This window comes from Nanorana parkeri, unplaced genomic scaffold, assembly GCF_000935625.1.
Source record: "Nanorana parkeri isolate BGI_ZX_2015 unplaced genomic scaffold, ASM93562v1 scaffold133, whole genome shotgun sequence".
Lineage (NCBI taxonomy): Eukaryota > Metazoa > Chordata > Amphibia > Anura > Dicroglossidae > Nanorana > Nanorana parkeri.
Window position 1 is genome coordinate 1,769,941 of NW_017306401.1, and position 18,920 is coordinate 1,788,860.

General features: G+C 42.1%; 1 protein-coding gene across 2 annotated transcripts in view; it reads right to left on the reverse strand.

Annotated features, from left to right (window-relative positions):
- TBC1D22A (TBC1 domain family member 22A) overlaps positions 1–18,920 on the reverse strand; it is a 436,851-nt gene that overhangs the window by 248,188 nt on the left and 169,743 nt on the right. Inside the window, exons 10-11 of one of the 2 annotated variants that reach the window (XM_018553897.1) lie at positions 17,113–17,118; positions 5,783–5,886 (exon numbers count right to left, since the gene is read on the reverse strand). In XM_018553897.1, coding sequence (XP_018409399.1) covers positions 5,783–5,886; positions 17,113–17,118 — 110 coding nt within the window. Of the gene's footprint in view, positions 1–5,782; positions 5,896–17,112; positions 17,119–18,920 lie in introns of both variants that reach the window. The other variant, XM_018553896.1, reaches the window with a different exon arrangement.

An 18,920-nucleotide genomic window follows, 5' to 3' on the forward strand; every position in this document is an offset into this window, starting at 1 on the left:
CGCAGCACAGAGTATGTAGCAAACTCATATACTATTCTGCATTGCTGTATAATGTATTTATGATATTTTTAGTCCTGTATAGCTGGTTGCCATTCAGCATTGAATGATGGTATTATTGGCCATTGCTGTATAATGTATCACTGGGATTTGTAATCCTCTATAGATGGTGGTATTCTGCACTGTTGTATGTTTTAATGGGATTTGTAGTCCTCTAAAGCTGGTGGTATTCTGCATTGTTGTGTAATGATTTGATGGGATGTGTAGTTCCTCTACAGATTGGAGTCAGTGGAAGAACTATCAGGGGTGCAGCGTTTCCACCACTAACCTAACATAATTAGCCTGTAATGTTTTTAAAAATCTGTCACATGTCACTAGAAAAGGTAGCGGTAATTGGGATTGGTGAGTACTTGAGGAAAAGTGTTGGTACTCGTACTTGGTCTGGAAAAAATGGTATCGGTGCATCTGAGTTGGGAAGCGGAGGGGAAGGTGATGGAGACAGGGACCAATTAATATTAAGATATTAACATAGTAGGTGAGGTTGAATAAAGACAAAGGTCCATTCAGTTCAACCCACTTTGGGCATTGTATTACTAGTACTTTCAGGTGGACAGTAATTAATAAAGCCTCATATCATACAGCAAACTTCAAGTCCCAGCATTCCCTTATTGTCCCTGTATACCCCCTACATATCACTGTTCCCTGGGTAACATGTTGGGGGGCGCACAGGGACAATAAGGGCATACAGAGACTAGTAGTTCCATAACTACAAATCCCAGCTTGCCCTCATTGTCCCTATACACCCCCAAATAAATAACACTGAGGGAACAACAAGTCCCAGCATGCCCACATTGTACCTGTACACCCCCCACATATCACCAGGGAGGGGGGGCAAAACTGCGTTCTGCCCCGGGCACCCGTACCTCTAGTTACGCCATTGATACCACTATTTTATCAACATTAAACCCTTATAGCTTCATTAGTGCAACAATGGGGAACACATTGGTATTAATGGCTAAAATTAAATTCAGCACTGGGTCAGATGACTAGTAGAGTTTACAAGAGTATATTCTAAAAAAACTGAAGGAACAAAAAAAAAAATCAGAATCCAGCTGCAATTTTCAGTCCAAATTGGAGAAATTACAGTTTGTATAACACCTTAAACCAGGGATGTCCAAACTCCGGCCCTCCAGCTGTGGTGAAACTACAAATCCCATGAAGCATCTCTCTGTGGGAGTCATGTCTGTAGCTGTGAGAATCTTGCAAAGCCTCATGGGATTCGTAGTTCCACCACAGCTGGAGGGCCGCAGTTTGGACATCCCTGCCTTAAACTATATCTGAAGGAAAAAAAATTCATTTTGGATACGGTAAAAGACAGTTAAATTTGTTGCCAGTTTTTCTTTAAGCCATCTTGTTATGGAGATGTCCCTTCATTTCCCATTCTGTAGACTTAACAGGAAATGAGAAGACATCTTTCAAATTTGAAAGCAATCCCTTCTTAGACAGGAAACAATTGTCCCCACTGGAATATTTCTCCTTTATTCCTGTTATGGTGGCAACTCAGTTGAATCAAAGTTTTGGATTTATCTTCACTTTCATTCTATTGTTTCAAAACAATAAGAAAGAGCGAGTCTCCCCATGGTGGAGATGGACAGAAATATAAACCTAAAAATAGTTTTAACCTCTCACCACTCTAACCAAATCTAAAAAAAAACAATTTGACTTAAAGTGACACTAAATCCAGGAGTTAAATTTTAGAAATGCATTCAAGTATTCTAACCATTAACAAAAAAGTATGTTATTTGTGTATTATCTCTGAATGTGCACTGACAAAGTGTGTGGTCAAATAGCCACTGCTCCAAGCTCTCCGACAACTATAATTTCAATACAAATTAACAAACTAAATGTGAGATTGTAGTCCATCATGGGAGCGAGCTTGGAGCAGTGGCTACTTTACAACACCCCCAGGGACCATGGGGAACAAAAGTAGTCACCCTCCAGAAGGAAGGACAGTGTCGGCACCAATTCAGAGATAATTTGAGGATGTACAGCCGAGTGATACACAAATTACATACATTTTTTGTTAATAGGGTACTTAAATGCATTTTTAAGATTTAACTCCTGCCTTTATTGTCATACTTTCAAATTTTTCTCTAGTTTTTTAGAATACCCCATAAGAGTAGAAGGACTAGTAGACATGTTCCTGTTGAAACATAATTTACAGATGTTTATGTTCACTAGTTATATCTCATCATTTTCATCAAAGTTATTTTCCTAGAGCAGTGAGTGTTATTTTCCTAGAGCAGGGGGGGGGGGGGGGGGGGGGACGCGGGTGCGCTCCCCCCCTCTTGCACCATACCAGCCTACATGCCCTCAACATGGTTGATGAAGACAAGGGTCTCTTCCCCACAACACTGGCCCGGTGTAGCAGTGGCCAGAAAGGCAAGTTCCTGACCTTTACTAGCAAAGACCTAAACCACTGTCTGCTGAATCCACCTGAATATAGCGGCCGACAAAGCAGCCTGTCCCCTCCAAAGAACCACTGCTTAGAAAACAATTGCACCAATGCCTCACAGATGTATTTCAGCCCCTGAACTAGCTGATCAGCTAAATCAACATATGCAGGGGAGACCTGCTTAAAAACTGAACCTTGGCACAAAGGTTTTGACCAAATGAGAGTTTGTGTAACCAAGGCAAGACCAGGACTGGCCTGCTCAAAGTTCCAGAAACTGTGTACATAGAGTGGGTGGCATTCTTGGCTTTCCTATCCAGGGGATTCTTCAATCGGAATATCTGTGGCCTTGTTAAGCCTGGAAATGGCGGAGAGAGGACCATTTCTTGACACGTTTCTCAAAAATATAGCACACTGTAAAACAACATAAAAGGGCAAGCGGGGCCAATCTTTGTAGATAAAGTCACCAAAGTATGGATCAAAAATAAAAACCTTAGAACCTCCTTTGCAGGTCTGACACCAGCTCCATTTTCTGTGCTAACTCAGTTGCTGGCACCTCATCCTTGCTAACAGAAGTATCCAGGTTTGGATCTGCTGCCACAGGGGCATCAGAGTCAGTGGCCTTGAACGTTTGACCATCGGAAACCTCAGTAGAGTAGGAGGGGGGCTTTCAAGAACTTTTCTGTGATAGGGTTTTATGGGAAACAAAGCCATCCATATCAGAGTGAAAGCCTTATGCAGAGAGACTAGGGAGGCAGGTGAGGCCTGGATTGCAGGGGAGGACTTGCAAGCAGGGCAGACCACTGCACCCAAGTGATTGCAGCAGGATGATTACCGCCCCCAGCACGGGATCACGAAGCCCCATTAAGTTAGTTCCCTAACAATGTTCCAGGTCACAGCCATGTGCAGCCAGTAAGGAGAGGAGCTGTGTAACAACTCTGCTATGCAGGCCTAGGATCACCACTGCGGAGTGGGATCTCACTGTCAGGTCAGCAAGTGGTCCCTTCAGCACTTTTAAATAAGAGTTCAAGACCTTTACATCATATCTGACCGTGGGTTTGAATTAAAGTTGTGGCTATGAACTAGAGTTGACAGGGTTAATGTGAGAGAGTGACACCCGGTGGTGAGCTCCGGTACTACCTTTGCTATGGCTTAATGGACAGCACATATAAAGGTTGTATCAAGCAGATATGTAATGATTGAGATGAATAAGATATCACATACATGTCCAGTATAACATCAATAGGTGGTAGACTAGATATATAAGTTTTTGAGGTGGAAACAGGTAATTTTTACTACTACCATTCAGATTTGATCTTACACAACGACCTAAGCACACTCTATAAAGGTTATATACAAATTTGACTAATCAAGATATGCAGTTCCAAAATGATCTGAGTTAATGGCAGACTAGCCCAGATACTTGCGGTTTAGGAGCCTCTATCTGAAATCCCTCCAATGGTCTCCTGTAGCTGAGTGTTACTTGCACCCAGGTGTCACTCCTCAAAGTTTAGGTGGAATTGGCTGAGAGGTGCTCCGGTTCTGTGGGGTTCACCCACGATGGTGTGCTGAGGCAATGCTGCTCTCGGTCCGCCTGTACGGTCTGCGGTTGCAGAGCGTGAATCTTCGGCGTTCACTGTTGCAAACAGTAGGACGCCGAAGATTTGTTTGGCCTCGACTTAAAAAGCCTGTTGCGCCTGCGCCGAAGGGAGCCGATGCCCGAGGTGCGTGTGCGCCGAGTGGAGAGAGACGGGCCCGCTGTGCGCATGTGCGGTCACGGATCGCGACCCCAGAACGGAACCTGGTAAGTCTCTTACAAGCTGCTGGCATATCTTGCTGCTGTGCCACGCCCCTGAGGCAAAAGCACAGCCTCCCCCAAGCTAAAAGGGAATATGATATTTGTTTTCACCCTTTATTGTATCTCTGTGGTGTTGATCTCCTGCAGCATCTTTTTTCCATTTGCTACCGGAACATTTGTTTTTCCATTTTTCTGCACACATGAAAACCTGCATTTGTGGCTAGAAATTTACTAAAAACCACAATGAATGCAGAGGACCTGTAGAAAAGATGATAGCCTGCACAATGGGTGGTGGGATGTGGCAGAGCATAGGACATACATTCAGAAGTGGTTAAAACTACTTTCTGTATACACATATGTACGCCAGTGATGGTTATATGGCATTTTTCAAGGTGGGTTTCCAGATGGTGATAACAGTGGGCCATGCCTACATAATGTTTGTTTAAAGTGTCACTTAATGTCTCCACTGGAAGACTGACAGGGTAACAATGTCAGAGAACAACTGGGTTAACAGGCACTGTGCATTGTTATCGTATAACTGGGGCCTGAACAAGGTTTTCATTGAATAATTATGAGATAATATATTAATAAAAGCTGCCAAATTAAAAATATTGAAAATTGCATTAACATGTTAAAACTTGTTGGTGGTTTTAGTGATTCGGGTTATGTACATGTTAATGTGAATTTTTTATAGGTTGTTGCACATTACATTAAGACATCTTATTAACCATGCGTCATGCTAACATTCAGGTTTTAGTGTAGGTTAATGCAACGCAGAGGCCTTAAAGAACCCTTAAACCTTTAATATATTAATGGCGTTGCTAGTTTGCTAGACTTATCATAGCTTTATATTATAATTTGTAGGTTCACTTTAAAAGAACCTGACAGAATATAGATTATTACCAAACTTTAGCAAATTACTCAACTTCCCTGTTCTGAATCAGAACTTTTTTTTAGTAGACTACCAAATTCTTTCAAAGAATAGTCATTTATCACATATGCTTGTGTATTTATATTGTTCAAAAAAGAACCCATTACATTATACCTCAATGCTTGGAATTTTTTTTACTTACGGTAAAGATGTTATATATACATACTTGAAATGCAGACAGTTTACCATCCTTTGCTGTTGAAATTCATGCAGTGCTATTCAGTTGTGTCAGGTGAAACCTCTCAAGGGACAGATTTCAAAAATATAACCTCAAATTACCTACAAACTTCAAGCAACCCATCTGATACAATGCAAGTGATTGCAGTCTTTACTAATATCATGAGACTGAAGACAATGTCCCTGGGGCCTAAACTCAAACCCTCACTTACACTCTACAAGAATGTTACAAAGTGAACACATTTGTCATTTTATAAGCCAGGAGTAATATAAAATGTAGACAGATTTCCTCAATGGAGCAGTCTTTTCCCCTAAGTATTTATTTCTTGCCTTACAGTTCTCTCCGACTTAGGGCCCCAGCAGTAGCACAAATTCATGAAATAAATCAGTTATAGGGAATGCATGAGGACAGGGGGAATCAATTTACCTGAATGCCATCAAGCAACTTGCTCATGCACCAGTAACTGTCAGCTTCAATGTTCCGCAGCACCTCTTCAGGCAGACTGGAAACATCAACATTTTCCACTTCTTCTTCTTCAGCTAAAATGCACAGAAGAGACAGGATTATAAGCAAAGTGTGCAAGAATTCATAAAAAAAAAAAAAATCTGTCCATTATCACAATCCTGATCTTTGTCAAGACATAGAACAATGGAAAATAAGCTGGGCATACACAGGCATAGTTCTGAACTATTTGGGCAGTTGATGAGAAATCCTTGGAGTAAAACTGCGGAAACATTTTCTTGTAATTGAACTATTTAAACAAACAAATCAATGGAAAGAACGTTTCTCTAATTGACTAACTCTAGATCATTTGGTTTTCACCAACACACATTTTCCATAACCTAATGGGTTCCCACTCTCCCTCTTGTAAAAATCTTCAAACCATACATTACATCCAGATACCAAATAATCCTTGCACATGCTGTCTTCACAAATGCTGTAATGTCTGTACAATGTATTGCCTGTCTTCTGCTAAAAAAAATATCCAGGCAGGTACATTAAGTATTGTAAATATCAACATAGTGCTACTTTAAAGGAGAACTATGGGGTTAGGGCTTTTCCCCATAGTTCTCCTAAGGGTAACGGAAGGACACAAACCATCGTCCTCCTGTCACCAAAAGCTGTCTGGATCCACCCAGCTGCGTGAGTGACAGCTGGCTCTACATATCTAGAGGCAGAGCCAGCTGTGCCCGCCCCCTCCCCGTCCGTTCCGCCAGTCAGCGCTGCAGAATCGGAGTGGGGAGAGGGGGAATCCCTGCAGGGAGCCATGAGTGACAGTCACGGCTCTCTGCATGGATAGATTGAGAAGTGAGCGAGCGACTACCATACCCAAAATTAGCCATAGGCGACGCTTTAAAAGCTGTTATGGCTCATCACTATAGTGGTATCAGTGATTGATTGGCTTAGAATTATTGCTCTCACTGCGACGTTCGCGGTGATATGTAACATGTGCGACGTAATGGATGCAATTGTTGTTTCCGCACGTAGGCACTCTCGACGCATGTTTGCATGTGTATGTGGGGGCGGGGGGACTTAAAAAAACTTTTTTTTATTACCTTTACATGTGACTTTTCATTTTTTTATGTAACTAATTATTTTAAAACTTTTTTTCACTTAGCTTTATTGCTATCAAATAAGGGACTAACAAGCCCCCTTTGTGATAACCAATTTTCAGTGCCAGGTCCTCTTTATGGAGACATCAGGAGTCTTTAAGACGCCTAATGTCACCTAGGGACCCCCAGAGAAACTGATGTAGCAAACGCCTGCTTCACCAGCTTCTCTCCGGTTTCTGTACCGGAGAGTGACAGAGGAATGCGGAAGTGATGCAATACATATCACTTCCTGCATTCCGAAGAGGAGATCAAACAGAGCTTGTGTACTGAACTCTGTTTGATCGCCGGCCGCAGAGCTGCTGTGCTGGTCCCGGGCTCGCACCGGGCACATCGGAGCCCGCCAGCAGCGGCTGCACCTGGGGGGTTCACACCAGTGGGGGCGTTCACATTCCAAGCTGATTTCTCGCTCGTGCGCGCCACCTAGCGGCGGACACGAGCGGGGCGGGACGTTTAAAAACGCCCACCGGCATTCAAGAAGCCGCTGTCCAGCCGTTTAATTACAACGGTCGGACAGCAGGTGGTTAAGAAAAAAAGAAAAACAGGTAATAACACTTTTTTACTGCATTTTTTTTTCTAACAAAAGAAATCTTCCTTTTTTCACATCCCTTCCTTTTTATTGTGCAAATCACTGCAATAAAGGCTAACAACCATAGAAAATATTACATTGGCAACTCATAATTTACATTAAAATCAAACTAAAATAGTTGATCCAGTAAATCTAACATACAAGACACCTTACATATTGGACATATATGAAAATTCCTATACTTGTATAGCATTAGAGGTAATTCAAATTGTATCATATGCCACCTGTTGTGAATGTTTAAGCTATTTTTAGCATTGCATATCAAATTTTGGGTCTTTTGGCAATGACTTTCATGTTATCACCACTCACTGGCATAGCTACAGAAGAGCTCTGACAGGAACCATAGAAAAAGCCCCCATTAGTGCACCCCTTCCCCTTACTGGGAACCCCCATACCGTCCAAATTAGAACTTACACTAATGTAGAGCACATTGGGTAGATGTGCCCAATCTTCCACTATGGAGCTGCGCAGTGATGCATCTCTATGTGATACCTCTGCTTTATCAAGAGATCTGTTGTCAAATGGTCAAGCACAGGAGACACATGGGGAAGGGTCACTAAACCTGCTACCCTGGCCAGTTTTTTCTGCAATGAGGAATCTGACACATCTGCTTGATGAGCTTTGAATTAGTTTAAGTACAAAGTAGGGTAGTAAATAAGCTCTGTTGCACAAATACAGGCTTAAGATGCTTTACACCTCCACAACTGAATAAGGGGCCTGTTCCTAGCTATGATGCTCATTCCAACATCACTGTCATCATTGCACAGCTCTCCATAAGAGCCCATGGCTAATATGATAGATCCCTGTTTCAGCAATGTACCTAGCCCTCATGCATCAGCCACGCAGTGAATGATGCAAAATACAGCAGCTCTGCTTTGCACATGAAGACAAGCTACACAGGCTAAAAAGTATAATGTTACTAGCGTCTGCCAACTCTCTATTGTTGTCTGTTCTTTCTGGAATGCTTGCCTTTAGTTTGTGTCTATATGAAAGGTTTCATATGGGAAATTTTCCCCATATCCTGTCTATTTCATAGATGTTAAAGAAAAAAAAGAGCCCTAGAAGACAAACACTCCAACTGACAGGGACACAGACAGAATAAGACGCATCATTTCTAATGGAGTCAGGTTTTTGAACTATCAGGATTTTATTGCTATTCACAAGGTATATTTTCCCTCACTTTGTCTGCCTGCCACGCGCAAATCTCTTATGTTGTAATAAAATCAGAGATTTGCTTGTGTATCGCCACAACTACAATTTCTATATCCATCAGAGCTTCTCAAACATGTCCTTGTGCCTCAAAAAGAGTGCACATTTTATGAATTTCTTCACAAGAGCATGGGGGAATCTGGCTCAAGCAATGTATTTCTCAGAGAAAAACCACATTTACTTCTGGTGAAGCCTGAAGGCACGATTTAGAGCCTAGGATGCACATATTAAATCTTTCACATATACTAGATAAAGAAAGTAACAAAGGCAAACAAGGCGGGGAAAAAAACTTTGCAAATTATATACTTCATACAGATGCATTCATTTGTTAGCAGTATTTCTCAGCTTCATTCAAATCACACCATGTCACCATGTCACCTAAAAGGATCCAGCTTTTATCTCATCTAATAAGATTTTCTATGTATATAGTTAATACAGAATCAACAATACAGCTATTTATTCCGCATTACATAAAATGCTATTTGCAAAAAGGCAGAGCAGAATGTGAAAGTGCATTCTTATTTAAGGCTTTTGAAAGGTATCTAAATGACGGTATCAATTTCTGTTCACATTTTTAAATATGCCTACTGGCATAGTGACATACAATGACCATAGTACAACAGTGTGTGTGTGTGTGTGTGTGTGTGTGTGTGTGTACACACACACTATATTGCCAAAAGTATTGGGGTGCCTGCCTTTACACGCACATGAACTTTCATGGCATCCCAGTCTTAGTCCGTAGGGTTCATTATTGAGTTGGCCCACCCTTTGCCACTATAACAGCTTCAACTCTTCTGGGAAGACTGTCCACAAGGTTTAGGAGGGCGTCTATGGGAACATTTGACCATTCATCCAGAAGCGCATTTGTGAGGCCAGGTACTTATTTTGGACGAGAAGGCCTGGCTCACAGTCTCCTCTCTAATTCATCCCAAATGTGTTCTATGGGGTTGAGGTCAAGGCTCTGTGCAGGCCAGTCGAGTTCCTCCACCCCAAACTCGCTCATCCATGTCTTTATGGACCTTGCTTTGTGTACTGGTGTGCACTCGTGTTGGAACAGGAAGGGGCCATCCCCATACTGTTCCCACAAAGTTGGGAGCGTGAAATTGTCCAAAATGTCTTGGTATGCTGATGCCTTAAAAGTTCACTTCACTGGAACTAAGGGACCAAGCCCAACCCCTGAAAAACAAAAAGAAAAGCACTCTGCAAACCTCCCCTTAACTTCAAGAAACTGACTCCAGCAGCAGAATCAGACTGACTCTCTAATACCAGTCCCAACCTCTCCGACAAGTCCATCACCCTCTACCAAGAATGTTTAAGGTTGTACTGAACAGTACTGTATTTGAAAATGTTAAAATAAATAATATGTTAAGACAAACATCTGTCCAAGTTGCATTTAAAGCAGAACTCTTTTGTAGTTTTGGTTAGAATGGTGTGGGGTTAGAGCCACTTTGAGCTTTTTAATGCTGTTTGTTTGTTCATTAAACAGATTTAATCTCACTTCCTGTCCTTGAGACAACAGGAAGTGAGAGTAAATCTACCCCTAGGAAGGGAAATGCACTACTCTAAAAGGTGCCCATACACTGTTCGATTCTCGTACGAGAATCGCGGGAAATCCCGCGATCGTACGAGAATCGAACAGTGTGAACGAAGACGTGCGACCGTTTCTACTGTACGGTTGCACGTCTTTTGTCTAAGGAGCATGTTAGAAAACCAGCCGAGAATCGTACGATTTTCGGCTGGTTTGACCGGTGCTCGGGAGACAAATGCTTAACGGGCCCGCGCACACTGCCGGTTCAGCGTTGCGGTCATCGGAAGCCCGCCCCTCAGGGGGGCGGGCTTGCGATGATAGAGAGTGCGATCTGCCTGTCCAAGATGGGCAGATCGTACGTTTTTTAAATCACTTTACAACCATCGCAAGACTAAGGTCTTGCGGTGGTTGTACAGTGTATGGCCACCTTAAGAGTTATCATGGGAATAAGGTGTCTCCACTGAAGCTGTATCACTAATTCTTGTTTCCACTACAACCCAAAATTTTCAAACTCCGATTGTCACAGGGACAGAAAGTGAGGTGAAATATTCTGAACAGGGGCACACAAACACAGCAAAACAAACATTACAGGGGGTTGACCCTTCCCTATGCTATCCTTAACCACCTCCCGTCCATGACCATTCGTGCATGGCCGAACAGGAGGGCGCCTTAAGACTTCCTGCCCCTTCCCCGCTCATGCGCATCGCTGTTTACATTCAAGCGACAGGGCGTCCAATCGCTTGCAGGAGCTGCGGGTGCGCGCCCCCGTACCTTGTCGCCTCCTCGTCACCGCTGCCAGTCCCGAGATCTGCTGTGCCAGGTGCGGCTGGGACCGGCACGGCGAAGCTCTCATTGGAGATCAAAAGGGAGCTCAGCACACAATCTCCCTTTGATCTCTTCTCCTGTCCCTGAATGCAGGAAGTGATGTATATTAATCCCTTCCTGCATTCAGTGTCACTCTCTGGTACAGAATACAGGTGAGAAGCTGGTGAAGCAGATTTCTTAAAGTCCCCCGCACCCCCACATACACACGCAGAAATGCGTCGGATGCGCCAACATGCAAAAACGACGATTCCACCTATTGTGCCGCACATGTTACATATTGCCGCGAACGTCGGAATGGGAGCAATAATCATAGGGCCATTAATTACTGATAACATTAAACTGATGAGCAGTAAAAGCTTTTAAAGTGTCGCCTATGGCCATTTTTGGGTGTGGTCGTTTTCAGCGATATCGCGGGTGCATGCAATTTTAAAGCTTGACATGTTTGGTGTCTATTTACCCGACGTGACCCCGTCTTTTATATTTTACCCAAAAATTGGGGTGATAATAAATATTTCATAACATTTCATAGGGAAACAGTTTTTGTTTACAAAATTTAGTTGTTTTTTTTTGTTATATAGTAAAAAATAAAAACCCCAGTGGTGATTAGATTAATTTAAGTACAGCGTTGCATGACTGAATAAACGTCAGACAAAGTACCGCAGCGCTGAATACTGAAAAATGGCCTGGCCAGGAAGGGGGTTTAACACCCTGGTCTTCAAGTGGTTAACTAAAAATGTTTTTTTTGGCTTACACTTAAAAAATTTACCTGTTCCAACTTACATACGCATTCAACTTAAAAACAAACAAATAACCGATCGTGTTCGTAACCCGGGGACTGCCTGTATACACTGCATTTGTTTTTTAACAGATCCATGATGAGTCAGATATGTATCTCTTTTCAGATGATGGCTTCTGAAACGTTGTAAACTAGGTCAGCATCAAAGAAAGGATGCTTTCATGAAGTGTTTCTTCCTTTTATGCTTTCTTTTCTGTGCTAGGTTCTTCAAAGCAACTGGGCAATGCACAATCAGCTAAAAGAAAATAGGCTGCAGCAAATGGCTCCATTACAGAGAGCATAAGCAAACATTCTCTACCTCTTTAAAACGCAATACAAAAATAATTATAAACACTACTGGTATAAGTTTGCATTAGCAAATGAGACATGCTAAATCAGGCCATTAACAAAAAACTTTCTATATACATGATCACTTCACCTAATTCTGTGAAATCAACTAGTTAACCCATTACTGCTTTAATTAACCTTGTTATTAATCAAATATAGAGAGACCATCAAGACTGCTTATCTGCAATTTCTGTATCCTTTAGTTAAAAAAAAGTTGCAAACTCAAAAATGAATTCTTAAAAACACTTTCAAGTACCTTACCGTTAACAAAAATATAGCTTATTTGAGTATGACTCGGCTGTGGATCCTCAAATCATCTCTGAATTGGTGCTGACACTGTCCTTCCTTATTGAGAGTGGCTGCTTTTGTTGCCCATGGTCCCTGTGTGTATTGTAAAGTAGCCACCAATCCAGACTCACTCCCATGATGGACTACAATCACACGCTTAGGTGTACTAATTTGTATTAAGCTTGTAGTCTATCATGGGAGCAAGCTTGGATTGGTGGCTTGTTAATAGTTAGGGTACTTGAATGTATTTAGAGATTTAACTCCTGAGTTTAGTGTCACTTTAAACCTTGGAATGCCATCCTGGAATGCCAAAAGACAAAAGAAAATAGCTGTAGAATCCACCCAGCTACTGTTGGATCTGACATTGATCACTGTGTCTATTTTGCAGGAAGAAATGAATAGTTTTATTGGATTTGTATCACTGATTGCTACTGTTCTCCAACATAAGCTCTCCCCTTCCTCCTTCAAAAGCATAAACATTAATCCAATTAAATCCAAGCATGAATGTTTGTGAAACATTAAGAACATTTGCCTTCCATCAAATATCTAGGCATCCGTGCCATCTTTTTAATCTACAGCCAAGTCAAGACTTTACTTGAACTGTGTGATAAGTGTAACAAGCAGAACAGTGCAGGCATTTAAGTGAGTTCATGCTACCCTCGCTGCAGCCCAATGCACTTTCCAAATTTGCATGTTACATGCTGACAGCGCAGAGCTGCACTGCAGCGGGGACGGATCCCGACAATATTGTCGGGATCCACCCCAATGCCTGATTTGACAGCTGTGTCTAGCAGTGTCCGCCCCCCCTCATCCATCCCTCCAGTCAACGCTGGAGGAACGGAGGGGGTAATCCCTGTGGGGGGCAGTGACAGTCACTGCTCCCTGCAAGAAGAGCGGGATCACCAAGCACTCCCTCAGGATATGGGACTCGGTAAAAATACTCTAGTGATCTTATTTCCCCACATCTCCCCTTAATGTCCTTCATTCGTAACCCAATGTTCTCCCCAGCTATTGAGTCCCCCTCACTATTCCGTAACTGGGTCACCAACAAGATAACACAACTGAACAAACTCACTACTAGCACTGGAGTGCTTCCATTTCCTGATTTACAAAACAAGTTTGATCTCCCTTCAAGTGAATTATTCAGGTACCTCCAAATTAAACATTTCGTCCAATCTCAAATAAAATTCCCATTGGCCGCCCCGCGCATGGCATCATAAGAAAGAATATGCTCCCAAGATCCCCACACTCCGGGCTTAATTTCACAACTGTATTCCTCCCTATTGTCGAGTGCGAGCCCACCCCATCACACCTATATGGATCGCTGGCACACAGATCTCCTAACCACGCTCGATGACGATACTTGGTCCCAAATTTGTGATAGCACAAAATCATGCTCCAAAAATGCTTTGACTCTTGAAGCTAACTACAAAGTGCTTCTCAGATGGTATATTGTGCCCACACAGGCGGCACACTTTGTGCCGGAATGTGATGGCCTTTGCACCAGGGGATGCAGTGACAGCGGTACATATCATATGTGGTGGTCATGCCCAGTTGTAGCCGCCTTTTGGCGGAAGGTTTTCCAGATTATCTCAGTCACACTAAACAAACATATCTCACCTATGCCACAGGAAGCTTTCCTTAATGTTCAACCAATAGGTATCACTACTTTACAATTTAAACTAATGCTGCAAATACTGTCTGCTGCCAAACGCACCATAGCTGGAACCTGGCTGACGAAAACACTAAGTATAACAGCAATGAAAAATAAAGTGCACTGGGCGTTCTATAACGGAAAAACTATCAGCCCGCATTCTGGACTACATGCCCAAATTCGAAAAACAGTGGGAACCATGGGTCATACACTATCTACCCCCGTCGTTCGCTTAACAACTTTTGTCGCTTTGATATAGGCCCCAACCGACCCCCACCAACGGCGACAATGATGGTGAAACTTGCTGGTAGCGCTCACTCTGAACCCCCCTCCTTCTCCCTCCCTCCTCTCTACTGTTCTTACCCCCCATCCTGGAAATACTAATTCTATCTAAGGATCCAGGCGATGTCAATGACTTCTTACTTACCTGATAGATAATTCCTATCGTCTTATTTTCATGTTCGCCCAAGTCACGGCCAATATCTAGGATGGCCGACTCGAGATTGTACACGTTTTTACAATACTCCGTATGTTTGTATGCCGTCACTATACATGTATGTAACTAAATATACACACCAGTTTTATTGTGGAAAAAAATGTTCTTTTGAAAACCAAATAAAATCTTTTGAAAAGTAAAAAAAAGAAGAGTGGGAAGTGAGCGCTCAGCGGTATGTGATCACTCACTACTCGATCAATACAGCTTCAGTGTCACACGTCGGCTCTAATTATGAGGATGAGTGTATTTTACTCACACTATAATTCTTCTTTAAGTGTGCACACATTTAAATAACAAACAGTAAAACAGCTTTAAAACATAACATCCCTGACCTTTCTAACTGCATGTAGTGTGAAGTAATTCATGCTCAAGGATCCTTAGGCTCCAGGTGTTTATATAGTTTAAAAACACCTGCTGTGTGTTTACCTTAGAAGGCTGGCAGGCTGCAACAATTATGTTCTCCATCAACAACAAAAAAAGGAAGAGAGCAGAGATTTGTGTTCCTCTGCTGTGAACTTTAACACTTTCGCTGCCAAGCCCTCCGCAACGCTTTACACCTCAGCTGATCACACCTTTTTTGCAACTTTCACCATTATTTTGATTGTATACTGCTGCATTGCTAGCGTTTGTAAAAGACCCTCCAAACCATATATTTTCTGAAAGCACAGGCCCGGTAGAAAAAAAGATGGTGCTACCAACTTTGTAGGTCCTGCGATAATTTCGCAAATGTTTACCAAAGCAATATTAACCCCTTCATGACTGAGGCCTTTTTTTTCATTTTTTGCACCCATGTTATATTCCACATTTTAGGCCTGAAAATAACTTAAAACACCCAAACATTATATATTTTCTGAATGCCAAGACCCTATAGAATAAAATGGTGGTAGTTGCAAATTTTTATGTTGCGCAATATTAGCGCAACTCCTTATTAAACCCCAATATTTAGTGAAAAATTTAATTAAATGCCCCAAAACACAACAAAATACCCATTTTTTTAATGAAATATAAAAGATGAGGTTACAACGAGTAAAACGATACCCAACATGCCCAGGTTACAAATTGCGTGCATCCGTAAAACGGCGAAAAACCCCAGTACCCCAAAAAGTCCACAGAAGACGCTTTAAAAGCCCCCACAGGTCATCAATTTAGAGATACCCCAAAATACTGGCGCTAGAATTATTGCTCTCACTCCGGCGTGCGCGGTGATACCCAACATGTGTAGCGCGTTTGTCGTTTTCATACGTAGGCGCACCCGACGCTTGTTTGCGTGGCGACGCGCGTGCTCACGGGGGCGGGGCACTTATAGCTGAGCTGCAGGAGCCCAGAACTGACAGCCCAGGGACCGTCTTCCTTGGTGTCCCCCAGCTCCCCGCGGACACCAAGGAAGCCAGTCCCGGGCCTGTAGGAGGGGCAACGGAGCCCGGGAAGCATGGCGGCGGTGTCCGGCGGGGGGGCGGCCCCTTCTACGGGACACAGAAGCGATCTGGCGACAGGTAAGTCGCCAGAATCGCTTCTGTTGTAAAGCCGACAGTCGGCTTTACAAGTTTAAACAGAGTCTATTGAATCTGTTTAAACAGCCCCGATGCTGGCGACGTACACTATACGTCGTCAGTCACGAAGGGGTTAAACTAAAAAAAATACACAATTAAATTGATAAAGCACACTAAAATCAGTAACATTGCACAACATTTTTTTTGGCTAACACTAAAAGAAAAACCTATATTAAGTTACAAAATAACAAATATTTGTGAATTTTAAATTGTGTCTTTTTGCGAAATGGAAAAAAAAATTAAGTAACGCGAAACTGTAAATAAGCGACTCATGTTAAAAATCGTTTGTGCACTATGTTGGTGTGTGTGTGTGTTGTGATAAAATTATACAGCCGTACATTTAATTTCAACACAGCATATCACAACACACAGCAGTGTGTCACAATGCTTTGCCATGTGCTGCCACAGTTAAATTAATGTTATTTTGAAAAGAAAAAAAATTAATGCACTGTGATGCGTTCTAACAACTCACTGCAGGGCATGTGCATGCCGTACACCACAATATGGTGCACACTATTGCTTGTGTGTGTGGTGCGTGTATGTGGTGCGTGTATGTGGTGCGTGTGGTGCGTGCGTGTTGAGCGCCTGTGTGTGTGGTGCGCGTGTGTGTGGTGCGCGTGTGTGTGGTGCGCGTGTGTGTGGTGCGCGTGTGTGTGGTGCGCGGTGTTTTATTTAATTTATTTTACTGTTGGGGGGCTTCAGGGAAATTTAAGGTGTCTAAATAGACCCCTGACATTTCCCTTTTGAAATAGAAAATGAAATTGAGGACACAGAGTCCTCAATCTCTTTATCTGCAGCCTCTGTTCAAAATGAATGGAAAGCACTCAGTACAAAGGCTTCCCATTCATTCAGAAACTAGTGATAGTAAAATATTTACTATCAACCAGCTTCTGAATGGTATAATCATCTGTAGTGAGTGCTTCTCCCCATTAAGCAAATCATAAATGAACAGGAAGTGTCCCCAGTTGTTTACAAACAGTGTTTGCTCTGCATAAAGAGGATCAGTAACCATCACAAATGTTTACCGATCCTCTGCTCGGTTACACACAGAGCCCCTGTCATCCTGAAACTGACAGGATGACAGTGTCTCCACTCTCCTCCCCGTTCACTGCTCGGCCATCCTGGATGACAGCTCCCTCCCCCGCCAGCTGCATCGCTAAATTTTTGCACGGATCCCCACTGCTTCAGTCCATACAGGTCAGGAGAAGCATGAAGAGGGCAGGAGAGGCTGCAGATGCTGGCGGCAGAGGAGCCCAAATTTGTAGATAATAGCTGTCATCAGTGGCTTGTCAGCTGCTGATGACAGCTATTATTTTACAGGGGACTGTTGGGGGAACTGTTCTGGCATAAATGCTTCTTTTTTGGTGCGTTAGGCAGCCAATTCTAATGAATCTGCTTCCTTAATGCAATTTACGTGCAGTAACAAATCCAAATGGTGTGAAAGGTCCTTAATGATTGTTCAGAATATGCAAATACTTTAGCATGCATAGCCTGGACACTGATTTACTTTAATATAGCTACACCTGATCTGACCAGTTCTAGCCAATAAAAGTGCATACAGAGTCAATTAAGCAAAATATAGTTTAACATTATGCAATTGGGGTATAAGAAACATAACTGCAGAAACCTCATGCAAACATCGGGACAAATGATTTCCACATAAAACAGTATTCCAGTACTGCAAAGAACAGTTAATCACTCAAAAGTGCAGGCATAATATGGATTATTTATAATTTTAAGTTGGTTACAAAGTATGTATGTCACATAGTTTATACCGTTCTCTCATTTAACATCTTGTGCAAGAGAAAAAGTGAAGCATTTTTCAAACACTGTGGAATACACATTACCTGTTTTATTTAAAAACACATTCTTTAGCTCTAAATACAATTTAAATTACTATCCAAAATATGTATCGATGTTTATCACTACCGGTATCTGTCTGGTCATCAAAGCATAAATTGTTACTTTAAAGCGAAGGACATCGGCTTTCTTTAGTAATAGTCAATGATGAATTCCTAGAGCAGGAAAGTTGGCAAACATGTTTTCATACTTCACAAAGTCTACAAAGAAGTAGTACATCAAATGCAAAAAAAAAGTCAAACTCATCACATATGGCAAACCTGGTAGTGCGGATAATGGTTTCTACTTATTACATTTTATAAGCACATCTGAGTACACAGCATTATTGCTCTTTCCACCATCCTAATAAATAAGACCGAATAAGTCCCAAACAATCCATCAGGCTTATTAAATAAGATCAAGAGCACTATGCACTAACCAACATCAAACAGAATTATTGTTTATTTGTCTAAACGGAACTAAAATATGATTGGCAATAATATTGTTCCTATACTTGGTCTTGTGACCAATACTGTGGTATTGACCATGCGGTCTTCGCCAATGCAAAAAATGTGGGGATAACAACATCGCAAGACTTTTCAGTTAGAGATGTTGATTAGTCAGCTTTGCTTGAATGATCTTTCTTAACCACTTCAAGACAAGGTGTTTAGACCCCCTTCCTGGCCAGGCCATTTTTCAGTGTTCAGCGCTGCGATACTTTGACTGACGTTTATTACGTCATGCAACGCTGTACTGAAATTAATTTTATACAATTTTTTGGGGACAGATAGAGCTTTATTTTGGTGGTATTTAATCACCACTACAGGTTTTATTTTTTATTATAATTAGGAAA